This window comes from Genypterus blacodes, unplaced genomic scaffold (assembly GCF_046128005.1).
Source record: "Genypterus blacodes isolate CSIRO-AG114 ecotype Tasmania unplaced genomic scaffold, CSIRO-AGI_Gbla_v1 ptg000073l_1, whole genome shotgun sequence".
Taxonomy (NCBI): domain Eukaryota; kingdom Metazoa; phylum Chordata; class Actinopteri; order Ophidiiformes; family Ophidiidae; genus Genypterus; species Genypterus blacodes.
The window spans coordinates 1,155,709-1,172,994 of NW_027466883.1; the positions used below are offsets into that span (position 1 = coordinate 1,155,709).

Consider the following 17,286-nt stretch of genomic DNA (forward strand, 5'->3'; position numbering starts at 1 on the left):
GAGGACGAGAACATTTAGATTTTTCTTTCCATCCTTTGCAATTCACCACTCTAATTCTAACATAGTGTGAGTAGAGAGGGAAAACATGTGATCTAACTGACACAAACAAACAGTGTACTGTTTCTGGCCTATCCAGATAGTTATTTGCCAAAAAATGTCGGCGTTTGAGGATTGCCGGCACATTGCACCTGCAAAGCTAATCAAGAGTCCTACTCTTTTAATATGCACATTGTGTCAGTCTCCTTTGAGACTATCAAAAATTGCCGTAGCCGACTATATTGCAAGTAGTCATGGCGGGGTATTGGGTAAAGTTTTCAACTAGCAATAATCGCGCCTCGGATAGACCTCATGGGCTACGACACTGCCACTGCGCAAAGCTGAGAGAAGACAGCAGTTTGTCAGCTCCACATACTCTATGTCAGGGTTTAACACAAATACATCTCTGCCGTAAGTAATACACCGTATATACAGTATATAATTCATACCGATATGAAGCATACAGGCCACATACATGAAACTCAAATGTATAAGAATACATCACCACTAAATAAAGAGTGGTCTAAAATTTAAATATCAAACCGATAGAGACCATGTGATACAATGGTGACCTGTCCAAGCTTTAACCTGGCTCTCGAGCGATGCATGCCGAGACAGAGTCCAACCCCAGAACACCCTGTACAGTGTATTGGTTGAAACCATAGTATTATCTGAGGTAGTTTTTCTGAACCGTTTCACAGAATGTAAAAGTCCCCATAATTTTTTCTGACATTCTCTGGATTTCTGATAGGCTGTCCCTGTCAGTGGCACCTGTACAATCCAATCACATTTGAGAAGGAAACAACAAAATACTCCGCTACATTTATGTCCATAACCATAAGTACTCGTTACTTTTTCTAAAAGAAATTAAAAATAAAAAAGCGGGAAACCCTGTGGACGATATTTGCCTTTCAAATGTAGTGGAGTAAAAGTCATAAGTACTCCCCCAACATGATACTCGAGTAAAGTACAGATCCCTAAATAGTGTACTTAAGTACAGTACTCAAGTAAATGTTCTCCGTTACTTTCCGCCTCTGTATATAATACAGTATATCCTCTGCTAATTGCACCGTTCTCAAACGCCTAAGGACCACACTTTTCCATTTTTCAATACACATTGTATTTGTGAGGCATTTGGTTGAACCACGCCTGTAGCACTTAACCAAAATCCAGAAAGTGGTATGGCTGAGCAGTCAAAGGCGCTGGATTCAGGAGTCATTCTTTGCGGAGATCGGGTTCAGGTCCCACCACTGGCAAGTCCATCTTCTTAGGAATCATGTCATGAGATTATGCCAATTATAAGACTGAGTCTTTTTTTTTTACTGATAATAATATATATTTCTCAGAATCACGAGCGTGTCTCAATAAGCTCCCTAAGTAGACAGTATGTGTCCGGAGGGAGCCGTTACCTGAAAATGTCCTCAGTCCTGCTCCACACCAACTGGTGGCGGTAATGCACTTTTGTCGTCAAACTTCCCTTTATATCTACATCAGAAGAAGAAGAAGAAGACAACGACGAAGGAGAAGAAGAAGAGTCGGCTTTACGTTGTGGTGACAGCTCAGAAAGCGGAGGGAAGCTGCTGCATCACCCGCCGACCAGGAACAAACTAGCGGAGCCGGAGAAAAATGGCGTTCACATTCGCGGCCTTTTGTTACATGCTCGCTCTGCTGCTCACAGCGGCGCTTATCTTCTTCGCTATCTGGCACGTAAGTTGACAACCCAAAACGTGTCCATAAGACCGTCCATAAGAAGTTTCTAAACGAGGGGAGTGAGAGAGGAAGACGTGTGGCTCATGTTACGCTTGACCGAGTGTCCGTGTTAACTGGTGTCTTAAATCAAGACGGGCCGGTGGTTGCTCCAGTGACAACTTTTATTTGACATGATGATCATATCCTGTATCTTTTTATACGTTAGCAAATATAGTTGCTTATAATACTTACGGAATTCCTACAATTTAAAGATGAAACATAGAACAGGTAAATTAGTTGTTCCCCGCAAATGCCTTGTTGTGTCTTGTTGGTGATACAGTCCTCAAACGGTATTGTGATAACTTACACCAAGCTTTTAACAAAAGTTACACTCAGCAGGCACAAAACTACAGTTATTAATTCAGAAAACCATCTATGCATTCGGGTGAAAGTCACCAGTTAATTTGGATACTCGGTAGTCCGCAACACTAAGCCAGCGCGAGGCCAGATTTCTATTTGGCTAGTCAGCGGCCAAACCTGACGTCTTTTGTTATTTGGCTCATCACGACGCTGGTGAAAAATACAAAAACATGTCGAGGTAACCTGTTTCTTTGTCTTTTCTTCCGTTCTACGACGAATGACACACATCCTACTGTTAGTGGGCAGCTAAGGCTAACATTAGCATCTAATGGAGACAGACGGACAGTATGTTAACCCTACATCGTGTCGTCTTCCTATCTGTGTTCTTTATTACCAACAGCGTGAATTTGACAAACAGCTACCAGCTGGCTCAGAGTTGTCACAGGTTTTGTGTGTTTGTCTGTTAGCTCGTCGGCTAGTTAGCCTCAGGGACAGGGCGACGACCCGCTCCGCCGCTGCTGTCATCACTTTCCTTAAAGCTTCCACGTTTTCCGTTATGCCACATTCTGTAACAACTTCATCATTAAATAAGGTCAAATACTCAACGCGTCGGTCCCTTTTTGCCGTGTTTAGGTTTTCACAGTGGCCAGCAGCGTTCACTTTACGTTGAAAGCGTTCCAATTTACTTTAGATCTCATTTAAAACTATATACGGACCTTAGGAGAGTAAATGGAACTAAAGTAACACCTGGATGTAAAACAAGTACCAGTTCTGTTAATGGCTTTTCTAAATGGAAACACACAGGCATGCACAACTACAACTCATAATGTCATGATTTTTTTGTGTCATTGATTCATCTGGAAGTCATGTATAATACAGTATAATGTAATGTAATGTCAAATATGGATAACAATTGCCAATCACACGTTCCCAGAGTCCAAAGTGAGGGCTCTAAACTTCGGACTTTGTCTTCCAAAAAGCAAAATGTAGAAGAAAAGCAAATAGTCACTTTTGCAAAGCTAGAACTGTCAAATGCCTGTTAGTGACACAGTTATAAAGCCTCAGTCCCACATAAAATGCATCCTATCTGTAGATGCTGGTATTGCTTGCTGCATTGAACATAACAATACATTTCCCTCTGTATGTTGTTGAACTCTAAACCTCTTATTCCTCCAGATCATAGCATTTGATGAACTGAAGACGGATTACAAGAATCCTATAGATCAGTGTAACACTTTAAATCCGGTGAGTGACGTCACTTTATCTGCCGCTCCTCCTTTGCCTCTGTGACTGCATGCAGATCTGCTCTGTTCAAATACGTCTGATTGGTTGAATACCTTTTAGTCCGCCTTTATTACTCTTCTCTCAGTCATTTCTCTGCACTGTTATGCTAAATAACGTGCCTGTGATGAATCCAGTGATCTTGTCAACTGTCAAACTCTAACGCATTTTGTTTGTTTTTTTGTTTTTTTGTTTTTTTTCCCCAATCTGTTTTTTTTTTTACATTTTGTGTTTAACGGCCAAAAAAAAGACAGTTGAAAAGGTCAAAAAGATTAAACGAGTCAAAATTGCATTGAAGGTTTGTACCAATCTTGGATTTCAAGTATCCGCTCACTTCAACTCAAGTCTGCAGTCTTGTCATATTGCACGAGAGGGGGGGAAGTGTTTGCAAACGTCTTTTCAGTGAACTAATCTCTGTTCAGACTCTGGTTTAGGTCAGGATTACGCAACATGCCACCTGTGCCTCCCATGTTGATGTACACGTCCTGCCACAGCTCAGCTACTCTCAGTCCAACAGATTTTCCTTCATATTCTCAATTACGACTCTCAGGATTTTAGGAAGAAAGCATTTGCAGAAATACTGGAATGTGCCTTTGTATTATTATCTTTTTTTTGTAGTCAAAGTAAACGTACCTAACACGTAACTATCGTGTGCCGTGGCGCTCGTCAGGCATTAGTGGGAACAGCCGGACCTGAAGCGTGACATTTCCAGTGTTGCAGATTGGTGAAGCCGTAGCTGTGAACTGAAAAGACTTGCAAACGCTCAAAACATGCATGATGTTTATGACGTACCTACCCTTTGTTTGCATACAGTGTTACAGTTAGTGGCACAGCAAATTCCCAGTAACCCCAGAAAGGCAGCGTCAGTCAAAGAGGCAGTCACACTTGCTTGAACACGACTCTTTCTAATCTTTATCAAGCAGCTCAAGGAGACGGCGATGTTCACTTAGTCCCCCCGTGTCAGATCAATATCGTTGATTCCCCTTTAAAATTTATTTTTTTTTTTTTAATATTAATGGTGTTGTTCATCTGTTTGATTCGGTGTTTATATGAGCTCAGTGTTTGGCTGTGAACCTGCATCACCTGTGGTTTTGAAACAGATGGCTGCAGAAGCCCAACACTCTCCCAGATCAGCAATAATTGAGCCCGCCGATTGGTTGGTGATTTCAGTAGTGGGAGGAGTTATCTTAGTTCAAAGCACAGATTTTGCTCCCATCTAATCCGTGTGGCGCAGACTCAAACCCTCTGTTCAGTTTTGGACGCGGCTGATCTTTTTTCTTTTTTTGCGTGCTTAACTCTAAACTCGGTCGGTTTGTTTGTTTTGTTGTTTTTCCGCTGTGATCAGTTGTTTTGTATTTGGCAGCACAGTGCAGGATTTCAATATGTCAGCCCCCCCCCCCCCCCTTCCTGCACCTTCCTCCTCCTCCTACACGCCCCTCACCTTTCCCCCTGTGGGCTGTCGACGCCCCCTTACCCATGCATGGCTTCCATGTGGCGCCTCCATCTGGCCCCCGTGAACCTGGCACCGGTTTTGAGTCTGTGGCCCTGAGGCAGGCTGCTGCACCAACACTGCTCGTGCACACACAGCATGGCCTCCTTCAGTGTGAAGCGGAATAATCTGTAGTTTTGCCCGCACTGCAAAAAAGAAAAAAGATTGCGATGTTGAGATGAGCAGACCTTCTCCCATCTCAAGCTACTGATTGGTTCCCCTTCTCATGTGTGGTGGTAAAGACCTAACAATGCATGATGTATGATCAGGGTGGGAAATGAACTCCACTAACAGCTGCTGTGTCTGCTGTCCCTCTAAAGTCTTGACATCTTTGTGCTAAAGCCTGCTGCCGCGTGATTCTCTCTCTCTCTCTCTCTCTCTCTCTCTCTCTCTCTCTCTCTCTCTCTCTCTCTCTCTCTCTCTCTCTCTCTCTCTCTCTCTCTCTCTCTCTCTCTCTCTCTCTCTCTCTTTCTCTTTCTTCTTCTTCATGCCTTTTTAACTACGTGGCTGGAGGACCAAACCGGTTCCTCAGCCACAACGCCTCCCCCTCCCCTAAATTCAGCAGGTGGCATGCTTCAATTTCTCACCCTGTTTCCCGTGTCACACAGTGTGTGATAAAAGCACCGTTAGTGTATTTGAAGTGTGTGTAAACCACATGAGGGCTTGTTTGTCACATTTTCCTGCACCTGTACTGATGCATTGATGATATCGAGTAACACCTGATAGCGCGACAACAAATTGGCCTCACGACACTGAAAATGAAGAACATAAATGTGTGCGCATTAAATCCTCTCATTTGTGTTTAGCTCGTTCTCTTTTCTCTTTTTGTGGAGGAGGAGAGGATGCAGTTATAGATATCTGCCTCCTCCGTAGTGTATGTTCTTGTGCTGGATTAGAGCACCAGCGATTCCACGCTTGGTTAAAACAACCACACATTCTGATTCTGTCCACACCAAACACATATCATGGGTAAATACCAGCACACAGGCCCGTGTGGTCGGCGTCAGGTCCAGTTTTAGCCGGTGCCCTGACGTTTTGCGTGTCGCTCTTTGCAGCTGGTCCTCCCGGAGTATCTCATCCACTTTTTCTTCTGCGTGATGTTCTTCTGCGCGGCCGAGTGGCTCACCCTCTTCCTCAACCTGCCACTGCTGGCCTACCACGCCTGGAGGTGAGCTTGCCTTTTCAACTGCTATCGCTCTCCCCAAAATGTCTCAAATGCTCGAAATGCTCAAAAGCATCGCAACGCTGCTTAATCATTACAAATTCCTTCTTGCAGGTATATGAGCAGGCCAGTGATGAGCAGCCCGGGACTCTACGACCCGACAACCATCATGAACGCTGACATCCTGGCGTACTGTCAAAAAGAAGGCTGGTGCAAGCTGGCGTTCTACCTGCTGTCCTTCTTCTACTATCTCTACGGGTACAAACTGTTTCTTCCCTCCTCTGCTTCAACATTAGACACATCAAGTTGAAGTCGCAACCGATTTTGTTTTAATCTTTGGACATCCAGTAATAAATAATAATGCTTCTCCTCTTTCGTGTCTCCCAACAGGATGATCTACGTTCTGGTGAGTTCCTAAGCTGAGTGACGACCGACGAGGACCTGCACGTACAAGTAGATGAGACCAGCCGCTGATCACAGCGCTGGCCACCGGACCTGCTGGAGACCCCTCCCTTCCCCCCCCCCCCCCCCCACCCCCCCTCTCAACGTCCAGCAACAACAAGACGCCAGTTCAGAGTGGGCGAACTCTCATTTTGGAAACATTTAGCCTGAGAATTTCATGTCTCTCATAGCACTATAGTTTAAATTTCTACGGACGAGAAGGACAAACCCTGAACGGACAATTGTTTTTCTTTATTTTTTATGGCGTGATGATTCAATGCTTGGGATTTAAAAGAAAAACCAAACTTTTTTATCTTGTTCCCAACTTTTTTGAGTGTTTACAGATTAGGTAGACATTTTCAGGTGTGCGTTATCTGTGAAAGCTGCGTGTTTGACCGCATTGGCATTTTCTGTGAAGTAGATTCCAGCAGATTTATCATGTAACATTACTTAAAAAAACCAATGAATAAAGAGCAAACCAGGTTTCTGTTTTGGCCCCCGGTTGCGTGAGAACTTCACCATCCCTTAGTGCTGCACAGGGACAATCATCTGTTTGTCACAAGATCAGGTCTGGATCTGTCTGATGCATTAACACTTCAGACCTGACTGGTGTCTCACTCAAACCGTGCGATCCCCGACGTACAATTTCTCCGGATTTTACTTTCTTCTGTGCAGTGGAAAATCAATGTACGTGACTTCCAGCTAACAAACCTTCATTTAAGAGAGGGAAAAAAAGGTAGACTCAACAGTACTTTGTTTGTTCATCATTAGGAGACAGAAGCTGCTTTGTCACTCTGCTGAAGCTGTTGAATGTACCTTTTGTGTGATATTAACATTTCTGTCATTGTAAATGTTCATCTGAAGTCCAAACACTCCACCACACTACAAAACCCAGTGCTTATTTATTCAATGTTTCAATTTGTAAAGTTCCTTTTTGTCTGCAGGACATGAATCACTCCATGTTGTGTCAGCCACCTCCAGAATCAACATGTTTTTTTCATAATTTGAGGCCATTAGACAAACATTTCTGGAACATTAGTGTATTTATTGCCATTTTTCAAAGTTGTAAACCTATCAGGGAAAAGGGTGACCTGTCTGTCACAAGATGTTTTATTTTGATGTTACATCCCATCAAGTCACACTTCGGGAATGACAACTTAAGTTCACATGAATCTGAATAAACTAAACCCATTCGGTGTTAGTGTGGACTGGAATTTGATTTCAATCTGACTTTTAGAGGAAGAAAAGGAAACTTTCATTACCGTTTGTGGGACAGAATTCATCCATATTTGGCAAACCAAACCCAGTAATGGAATTGTTTTACAGTAACAAACAGCCTGAAAGTGCAAGAGCGGCTAATGTGTAATTGTGATGCTTCTGATTAAGGAGCATGCAAATGTCTAACAGATCAATACCTGGAACTCAATCAAGAAGACTTTATTTACTTTGGTTCTAATAAAATATTGGCCATCACAGAAACAACTAGATTAATAATAGACTGTGTGGAGGTGTGATCTCGTAGGAGCTCTTCTCGTTTAGTATTTTGCGCAGACGTCCTCAGTTTAGATCTGATAAAATACAGCAACACATTCGCTATTCATAACAGCAAACACCCCTCATTTATTTGATTATTACGAGGATGCACATAAGCAATATATTATATTAAAGTGCAATCATTTGAGAACACAGCTTCACACACAATCGGAAAAATAATTGCAAAGGAATGAGAGAGTTGGATGATATTGAAGATCTTGTTCTGCATTTGACTCAATTGAAGATGAAGAGCGGAGAGATGATCACCGAGACACAGAGCGCTCTGTAGAAAGTTCTCGGCTTTCTTGGAAGGCCGTGTACCTTTCCCGAAACTCGTGCAGGAAGTTGTATTGCTGAGAGGAGAAAGCGGAGTAAAACTTAAAACTTATGTCCTGTTAGAAAGGCCAAAACAAACCTGAAAGAAAACAATTTTCTCACCTTCACTGTCTGTATGGCTCCTCCTCCTCGGTGCTCCCTGAGGATTTCAATAGCTTTGTTTGCCGTCATGGTTACAGACAGCTGAAGCAGCAGACAGGCAGCGACTGAGCAGCATGAAACAAGAGAGCATGAAATCAGTGCAGCAGAAAGAGAGGAAGAGAGGGGATTTAACATTGGATCAATGACGAGATAGTATAGGATAATGGAGATAATAAATACAGAATAAAACATTACTGTGCAATAGAAAGATCAGCAGACAATTCTTACTTAATCCAGATCGTCCCAAACCTCCATAACAGCTGAAGGAGAGAAGAAAGAGGAAATATCAGCAAGTGGTACACTGAATACTCACACGCATAGAGCTGAAAATGTTCAGGAAGAGAGGGAGAGAGAGAACCGTAGTGATATGAAATCTGGTTCTGTGAGCAAGGAATACAAATGTGGACAGCACTTTTGAGCCCCTAAGTCTTTCCTTGTTTGCATGTTCTCACCGCAGTGACCTACTTCACATTCACACAGTCAAAACGCCTTCATACGCCCCAGGGTGCTTCCAGGAAATCCAGTTTGGTAGGTGGAGATGTAAAGACGTAGATTTTGAAGCAAAGTGATAAACTCTACGTGTGTTCTTCCCCCTGCTGCAACATCTCTGAATGGCTGGCTGCCTGAACTAGCATATTACATCTCAGTGTGTGCGCACTTACTGGATCACGGTCCTCCTGTTGTTCTCCAGGTTGACCTGAATCTCCTCCAGGATGCGGGAGCACTGCTCCAGCTCGGGAGCGTCACCGTCTAGGAAAGGCATGTGGTGCACAGTGAAGCCTCTCTGCTGGTAAACCTCCAGCAGAGAGGGAACCCGGTACTTATGAAGTTCTCCTCTGGTGCAGAAAACAAACACATCCTGCACACCCTGGTTATGAAGCTCCTCTGGTAAAGACAAACAAGAGTGGAAGAGAATATAACAAACAGCTGGTTGAACTGGTTTAGAACAAATTTAGCAACAAACACTGCTTATTGACTGGTGTAGTCCATCACATAATTTAACCAAGTCTGCTAATATTTACATTATCTCTAGACTATTTCATTTAGGCACAACAAGGTATAAGGTCGTCTTACCAACATCTCTTTGCAGACTCCTGCGGATATCTTTGTACTTGCAACCTTAAGTCAGACAAAAGAAGCAGCTTTTTAAAAGTATCTTCAATTTGCAAAATAGTAAAATGATAAACTCACATTATACCTGGTAGTGCACAAATTCCAAGAAACTGTGAACACTCCACTATCGACAGAGGCAACCTGAAAGCCAGAATAAAACACACAGTAACACACCTTCCATTGTGGAAACTCCTCCTCACCTGTCAGCTGTGATTTCATTACATCACCCAGACCCAAATACACACACAGAAACACACACGGCTGCTGGTAAACCAAAGTCAGAAGTGTTGAAACTTGCCAAGAGATGTGGAAAGGAGTCAGCTGCTCCTCAGAGACCTCCTCCTCTTCAGATGAGGAGTCAAACTCAGAGGTCCTCATGGTTTCAGCCCTTTAGCCTGCCGAGACAGGAGCATAAACTTTAAGTATTAATGATACAAATAAACAAAACAAAACAGTTACTGAATATACTAGATGCCTATTTTTTTTTTTTTTTCTGACTAACTTCCTACAACCAATAATAAAACATAATTCTCTCAGACCATTTAAAAATCTTTTATTGCAGATTTATAAATCTTACTTACTGCAAAAACATTTTAGGCACAAATAATGAATATTTGTTAGGTTTGTGATAAATTGCGCTAAATCTATTCAAAAACAGCGGTATGGCCCTTTAAAAGTTATCTAGTCACCGAATCAGATACGAAACGCTCATAAACTAAAGCTGTAAACTATATTCGTCTGTCACACGGCCCCAATCCTTATTAAAATTACAATTTAGCTAACTTATATTTCGCATTATAGCGTTTACGTGGCTGCATTTGAGGCTTTTATTTAGCCCAGCGTCTGTGAACGCAGCTGGGAAAGACATTCACTGCATGGCTAATATTAGCTTCAGCTAGTCCGCAGGAATAAACGAAGCAAAGCGGAGAAGGAAATAGACTTTTAAACTTTAATAACATCTAACAGAAAACAAAAGATATTTGAGTTGTATTTTGGACAAACACGTTTATGAGCATGCAGTTTTGTCTTTCTTTCTTACCGGTTACGAGGCCGTGCAATCCGCTGTTTTGACAGCTCAAGCTGCTACTTCGATTTGAAAAAGCCGTGGTTTCAGTAGCCAATCAGAGCCGGGATTTTAAGTCAGCCACGCCTACTTCTATACAACGACCCCCCCGTTTATGCGCTCGTTTTATAGTTCAGCCTTATCAAGACGGGCGGAGTTTAATCTTTTAAAGACACGAAAAAATGATTTAGTTATGTCTTTATTATGTAATTTGTTCAGTTTGTTATGGAGATGCTCTTGTAGTCTTCACCTTCATCATGCTTGGTAATCATTTTCTTCCTTATCTTCTCAGACAACTCTTCGTCTCTATCGCTTATCGATAGTCAGTGTGGGGCACACAATGGCAGCAAACAGCACAGGGAGAACATTCATCCATTTCAATAGGCGGAATGACTGATTGTATTGATTGTATTGATACTGATTAGATTGAAGACAGCTGTGATACTAATTAAAGAAAACAACTTCTGCTTGAAGTATCATCATCAGTATTAGAATTTCTGAGGGGTATCAACAATTTTGTCCATGCGATTTTCATTTGTTTTCATATTTAGAAAATATAGAGAAAATAGAAAATTACAATGTGTGTGTGTGTGGGTATTGGAACAGTACCAACATTATAGCCCTAGTTGTGCTTTCTGACAGTGTCCCTCATGACTGAAGGAGCTGGAGCTGACTCCTCCCACCACCCTGGATGGAAAGATAGAGAAATACATGTAGATAGAGATACAATATAATATTAACTTGAATTTAAACTACACCACCAAATAACCACCCTGCAAGCAGCAAACACCCAGCACCAAAAAATTACTGGGTATCGGATATGAAAATATGTAATATTTTATCAATGTATATTGATACATTGATAAAATATTACAATATATTGTAATATATTGTAATATATTACAATATATATTTTGTATATATTGTATATAATTTGTATATAACCCCCACATTTGTATATAACCCCCACATTTGTATATAACATAAAAGCCTGGTCGCAGTATGTGCAGATGCTTGGTACCAACCTGTCCTCCAGTCTGCAGTCTTCCCCTGAGAAGGCTGCTTGGTCCATCACTCCTGCATCCGCACACTGTGGACAGCTAATTGCAGCAGCTGGCAGGAAGCTGAGAACCTTGCAGGAGCTGCAGGAGCCCACCTGGTGTTACGGCTCCCTGCAGCAGGTCGCTCAACTTGGCGGTTCATTCTAGAAGACCGCTCAACCTGGATTGATTGAGAGATATAGAGAGACAATGAATGTGCATATGATATTAACAAACTGGATACATAGATGGGCGGTCATTGAACTAAGTCAGGGGATTCTCCATGTAGATTGTGGCGTCATCCACCTCGTCGTGGTCTGAACACACACACACACACACACACACATGGCCACACAAACAATGTAATTCTTAATTTTATTCAGTTGTGTTATGTATACTTAGTTTGAACTGTTTTTTATGTGCCATGTGGTGGTAGTGGTGTGTTGTCATATTTTAAAGTTATGTTGTGAATACTGAAGAATAGTGGAGCCAAGGACACTATGAGTACACCTGACACATACACACACACATACACACTGTAACAGTTGCATCACTCTATCTCACTAAAGTACAGCAAATATTTAAATATTCAATAAGCTGTGAAGTCTCTGTTAGTGAGGGGTAAACAAAAAAGCATTCTAAATGTATAGCCATGAATATCTGACTAACGTACCCTTTATTTTCTTATTATTCATAATGGGAGTGGAAACTATTCACTATTAAGAAAGGTATATTTAAACCCTTCAGAAGTAGATTCTGAAATCTGAATCATGACAGTGGGTTAGATCGACCTCATCTTCATCTTCCTCTCCCCTACAGGTTTCACAGGGCATCTGCTGTATCCGCCCAGTGCGCCAGCCTCCTCTCTGCCAGCCTGCAGCCCAGCAAAGCAGAGAGCAAGTTTGTCTGTCGGAGAAGAAAGTGGGAATGAAAAGGACCACGGGCTCTTTCCTCATGTGTGGAACAGCAGCAGCACTGCAGAGCTGAGACCGAGGTGAGTTCACTCATGTTGCTCTCTGTCTTTTCCATCAGATATTGGATTATTTGTACAGCACTTGAAATTGTCAAATGTGTTTCCATTATAATCTTTCATCTTACAGCAACAATTTAAAAAAAACATGTTTTCGATTCTAATAAATGCTCGTATATCACCCAAACAGAGCTGCTATCAATCTTTAGAATAGATTATTATTTGATTTATTTGCGCTTTAGAACGTGAGGATATGTTTTTTTTTATTCATTTTTGCTGATCAGTGCCTCTCCTTCTGTCAGTGCAGACTTATAAGGAGGGATTTTGGCTCCTGCAGCCGCCTCCCCTGCAGGTCTGAGCTCTTTGGCTGGCTCCACACTTCCTTAGCAGAGGGGCTGCTGGCAGGCACAACATCTGAGCAGGTACCGCAAACAAACAAATGCACAGACCTCAGAGTGATTACTTCGGAGTCGGCGTGTAATTCTTTAGTCATTTGTTTTATGTTTGCATAATAGGAAGTAAAATGTTGATAGAATTTGAGGGTTTTCGTCTTAAAATGGAACAATCAGCTGAACCCTCGATTTGCTCAGAATGACCTCTTTGATTTGTGCTTATTGTGTACCTGACACACACCTGATCCAGGTTTGATAGGTTTGTTTGGTGTATGTTCTTCTCTGCACTGTGGATTTAGCTCACTGCGCCTGTTGCTTTTCTATGGTTGCTGTAAAAATCATCATTCTTTATTCACAGTGCATTGATGGTTTGTGCACTATGGATGAGTGTTCGCATACAGCTGTGTTTGTTTCTGGTTGCGTAGGTCATGAAGCCCCAAGAGGTCGAGCTTGTCACTGAAATCTCCAAGGTAATCTGCACCTTCCTCATTATCAAACTCAGCGTTGTTAACAGGGTAGTTAACGTTTTGTCATGAGAGCTTGATCAGTAGATGCAAAGTTTTAGATCATTAGCTGACACATTGATATATTTCACGTTTCTGGCTGTGATCTTACTGATCTGATGTGTTCCTAGCTGCAATGCATGGTCTCTGAGCTGAGGGTGGGCTTTTCCCACGCGCTGTCGGAGCTCAGTCAGATCCAGCATGGAGACACTTTCCTGAGGGGGGAGCTGGAGGAGAACAGGAGGAGCTGCCAGAAAAAAGCCATTCGATTGGAGGCGCTGGTCGAATCGCTACGGGTCAGAATCTTAATTATGTTGTGGGATACAACATCTGGATAATGTATAAAGTGGTGCTGCGACATTTAGGTTTCCAGAATAAAAGTGAGTCCTGACTCTTTGTGTATTTACAGGAGGAACTTGGAGTCATGCGGTATCAGATCGTGCAGGTGTGCAGTAACAGCAGACAGAAACCTCAACAGGAAGGAAAAGGCTCCACTTCAAAACAGACAGAAAGGTAAAACACACACATGGAACTACACACAGGGCAACACAATTAAGCATCCAAACATGTGGATACCATCCGTCTATCACAGTGCATCTTCATTTTCTTAGCCTGGTATGTGATGGGACTTTTTTTCCCGTGTGTGTGTGTGTGCAGTGGCAGTGACCTGGCGGAGGCTGAGGGAGGAAGGAGCCGCGGTGACTGTGGGTCTGCTCGTCCTCCCCGCCTGACCAGAGGGAAACTGCTTCTCCACTGTTACCTGCAGGGACTGAAAGCAGGCCTGAGTGAGGGCACAGGTCAGCCACCATCAAGAAGAACAAAATAAGTTTCTTAAAGATAAAGTCAGCATCAATTCAGCACCCGAGTTCTTTTCTTGCACAGATGCTCGACATCAGGTGGCCATGCAGCTTCTCCATTCTGAGTGGGAGTACGTGTCAACCTTAAACCAGCTGTACGACAAGTACAAGACGCCGCCACCTCACCAGATGACCGCAGAGCCTCAGTGAGTATCAAGCGGTTCTATACTGCATATAGAGCAGTAGTTTCAATCGATACGCAGAATGGAAATACTGAATCCTGCTCCTTTGGCTCAGCAACGTTTGGCCGACTCTGCAAGCTTGATGCTGTAATTTAGCTGAATGCCAAAGCCATGCAAAGGTGTCCAGATCATTTAATACTGCTATTGGTGATTAAATGCTTTTGATTCAAACCCCAAATGGAAGGTTTGGATCAAAACCCATCAGAAATGACCCGAAATATGATCTGTTCTGTGTTCCTGTGTCTTGTTTTTGTTTTTGTGCTCCAGTCAGACGTATGTGAAGTACATGGAGGAGCTGTTGCAGAGACATTTACTCTTCCGGAACACTCTGCAGGAGCGACTGTCTGCAGAACACTGGAAATCTCTGGTGGGAGACATTCTGGTGCAGCTGATCGGCCAAAACGATGTAATTAAGATTGTCTTTCTAAAACACAGCCTGACCTCGGTTTCATAGAGTGAAAGCTGCGGGTGCTCATCAATCTTCTGATCTGCACTGTCCAGACTGCTTTTTCAGATATGTACCTCGGATACACAACCACCCTGGCTTCATTCCTCTCGCTGGAGTTCAACAGGCTCAATCACCCGGAGAAAAGTCACAACACACAGGTATTGCAGGTGTTGAGCTGTTAACTCATTCAGAGGCAGACTGCTGCGTATTGGTGGATAAGTGTGTTCTCCCTCTGATGTCACAGAGCGATCAGACGCAGCGGGAGGAGATGAAGCTTCTCTCTCTGCTGCTGGCGCCGGTCTCTCGCATCCACAGCTACCTGGGCCACATCCAGGTGAAGTGTGCTCAGTCTGCAGTGGGCAGCTTCCACTCTCACCTGTCCCAGGATCCTCTTCACTAAGCTTTTGCTGTTATTGAGAACGCTATTTGTTCCTCATCTCTCCCCCTCAGAACCTGCTGCAGTGGACGGGCAAAGAGCATCCAGACTGCAGCCTCCTTCTGGGCACTGAGCGAGCACTGAGGAGCCTTTTGTCCCGGTGTCATGCCATCCTGGAGGAGGAAGTCCTGTGGGAGGAGGAAGGAGCTGCAGAAAGGTTAGAGCATCATAAAAATCTGGCAGTGTCAGTTTGATGTTGCAGCACATTGTTTAATGTTTAATGGAGGTTGTATTGCGTCTTTGCACATGTATCAGCTCCTCTGATGCTCATGCCGGTGAATCTTCTGCAAACTGCAGCACAAGGAGCCAACAAACCAGAGAAACACACCAGGGCAGAGAGGAGTCCAACACTGTGCTACAGAGGTTAGTGTCGCCCTCTGCTGGCAGAAAGGAAGTCAGCAGAAAGGTCAGAAAAAGATTTTGTTTAGTTTTTCACCAGTGATGTTGTGGACACACCTCCTCTCACGCTCCCTCAGAGACGACCAGCAGGGAGTCACCCTCACTAACGGGGTGGACGGCTGCCACTCGCTGCGTCTGGAGTGCTGGTCCTGCAGCCCGGTGAGGAGAAAGGAATGTGGAAGAGGACGGTCTTGCCCCAACCAGCCGTCCCGTGACTGTGGACACGCGTGCTGCTCCTACCTCACTCCAGACGCCCCCGGGTGGGGAGAGAACAGCGACTCAGGTCAGGGCACAGGGAAAGGCACCAACGAGCTGGAGGGGCCTCAGGGGAGCCCCAGCCTCGATGACTGTGAGACAGACCCAGATGACACCTCCGCCTTCGACTACTCCTCTGTCACCTCCTGCAGTCCGGAGGGCGCCCTGCACCGGGGCATGGTGAGTAGCAACAGCGGGGAGGACGAAGAGGAGGACAGTCAGGTGCCGGTGCTTTTGAAGCCCTCGTACAGCCAGCAGCAGCAGCAGCAGCAGAGGGACGCACCCAGGGAGAGGACGGTGTGTCTGAGGTGGCAGATACCCAGATTGACCCCACACCCTCCACTGAGAAACCCAATGGTGTCCAGTGCGGAGGGGCCGACGCCGTGCCTCGTCAGCTCCTACGGCAACAGGCTGGTCAGCCTCAGGAAGGGTTCACCTCCTCTTCATCCTAAAAGTGCCTTCAGACCCATTTGGGATGATCCATCCAAACTGGTACCCAGTCACAGTTGTTGTTTTGATATTCACTCACTTCTGTATTTTCTGATCTGATCTATGCCGTCTGATGGATACTGATGATCAATATCCACCCACTTTAGGCGGATGCAGCTCCAGAGAGAGACAACAGGCAAGGATTTGTTCCAATTCAAGCCAAAACAAGGCACAACTTTCACAATTCCAGCCAGAGCAGAGACAATCTGAGGTAAGACTTTACGATGAGGGCTTCTCTTAAACACTACAAAAGCCCCAAAAAAACACATTACCCGATGCATCTCCTACCTTTTTCGCCTCTTCTTCAGACCGTGCCTGGCCCAGCAGCGAGGTAACCACGCTGCAGCGACAGGAAATGAAGGACTGTGGGATGACAGCGAAGACAGCGAGGGGCCCTGCAGCACCGTTTGATGGACAAAGTGTTTTCACAGAACGTTGTCACACAAACTCTGTGCTCAGGAGCAAATCTAAGCCCAGGGTTGTTGAGTTCACAGGATGAATGCTTATGTAGAAGAGACAATTTTCTGTTTTCTTAATTCCATTGTACTATCCCCTTATGTTTCGACTTGGTTCGAGTTGGTGTTACAAGAGATGTTTGCTGACTTTTGACCAAACCTCATCAATCTGAAGCTAAACAAACTGAATACAGCGCAGAAGAGTACTCAAGTCTG

At 43.9% G+C, this 17,286-nt stretch overlaps 2 protein-coding genes and 1 non-coding gene across 3 annotated transcripts; 1 reads left to right on the forward strand and 2 right to left on the reverse strand.

Annotated features, from left to right (window-relative positions):
• Positions 1-238: 238 nt before the first annotated feature.
• Positions 239-379, reverse strand: LOC143006425 (U4 spliceosomal RNA). The gene has a single exon (XR_012964265.1). It is a non-coding gene; the product is annotated as a U4 spliceosomal RNA (small nuclear RNA).
• Positions 380-1,544: 1,165 nt separating this feature from the next.
• Positions 1,545-7,666, forward strand: cnih1 (cornichon family member 1). The gene is made up of 5 exons (XM_076157596.1): positions 1,545-1,743; positions 3,262-3,330; positions 5,911-6,023; positions 6,132-6,275; positions 6,408-7,666. Exons 1-5 carry the CDS (start codon positions 1,663-1,665, stop codon positions 6,433-6,435), a joined length of 435 nt encoding a protein of 144 aa, XP_076013711.1. The 5' UTR covers positions 1,545-1,662; the 3' UTR covers positions 6,436-7,666.
• Positions 7,667-7,777: 111 nt separating this feature from the next.
• Positions 7,778-10,696, reverse strand: cdkn3 (cyclin dependent kinase inhibitor 3). The gene is made up of 8 exons (XM_076157595.1): positions 10,621-10,696; positions 9,880-9,976; positions 9,667-9,722; positions 9,543-9,587; positions 9,131-9,353; positions 8,697-8,728; positions 8,430-8,533; positions 7,778-8,344 (listed from the first exon to the last, which is right to left on the reverse strand). The coding sequence occupies exons 2-8, from the start codon at positions 9,957-9,959 to the stop codon at positions 8,255-8,257; spliced, it is 630 nt and encodes a 209-aa protein (XP_076013710.1). The 5' UTR covers positions 9,960-9,976; positions 10,621-10,696; the 3' UTR covers positions 7,778-8,254.
• Positions 10,697-17,286: the final 6,590 nt, after the last annotated feature.

Excerpts from the sequence above, each read along its gene's own strand:
- cdkn3 (XM_076157595.1), bottom strand. The coding sequence starts at position 9,959 with ATGAGGACCTCTGAGTTTGACTCCTCATCTGAAGAGGAGGAGGTCTCT. Across the intron at positions 9,588-9,666 it reads TGGAATTTGTGCACTACCAG|GTTGCAAGTACAAAGATATC; the intron begins GTATAATGTGAG and ends GTCTGACTTAAG. Across the intron at positions 9,354-9,542 it reads GAGTCTGCAAAGAGATGTTG|AGGAGCTTCATAACCAGGGT; the intron begins GTAAGACGACCT and ends TGTCTTTACCAG.
- cnih1 (XM_076157596.1), top strand. The coding sequence starts at position 1,663 with ATGGCGTTCACATTCGCGGCCTTTTGTTACATGCTCGCTCTGCTGCTC. Across the intron at positions 1,744-3,261 it reads TCTTCTTCGCTATCTGGCAC|ATCATAGCATTTGATGAACT; the intron begins GTAAGTTGACAA and ends TTATTCCTCCAG. Across the intron at positions 6,276-6,407 it reads TTCTTCTACTATCTCTACGG|GATGATCTACGTTCTGGTGA; the intron begins GTACAAACTGTT and ends GTCTCCCAACAG.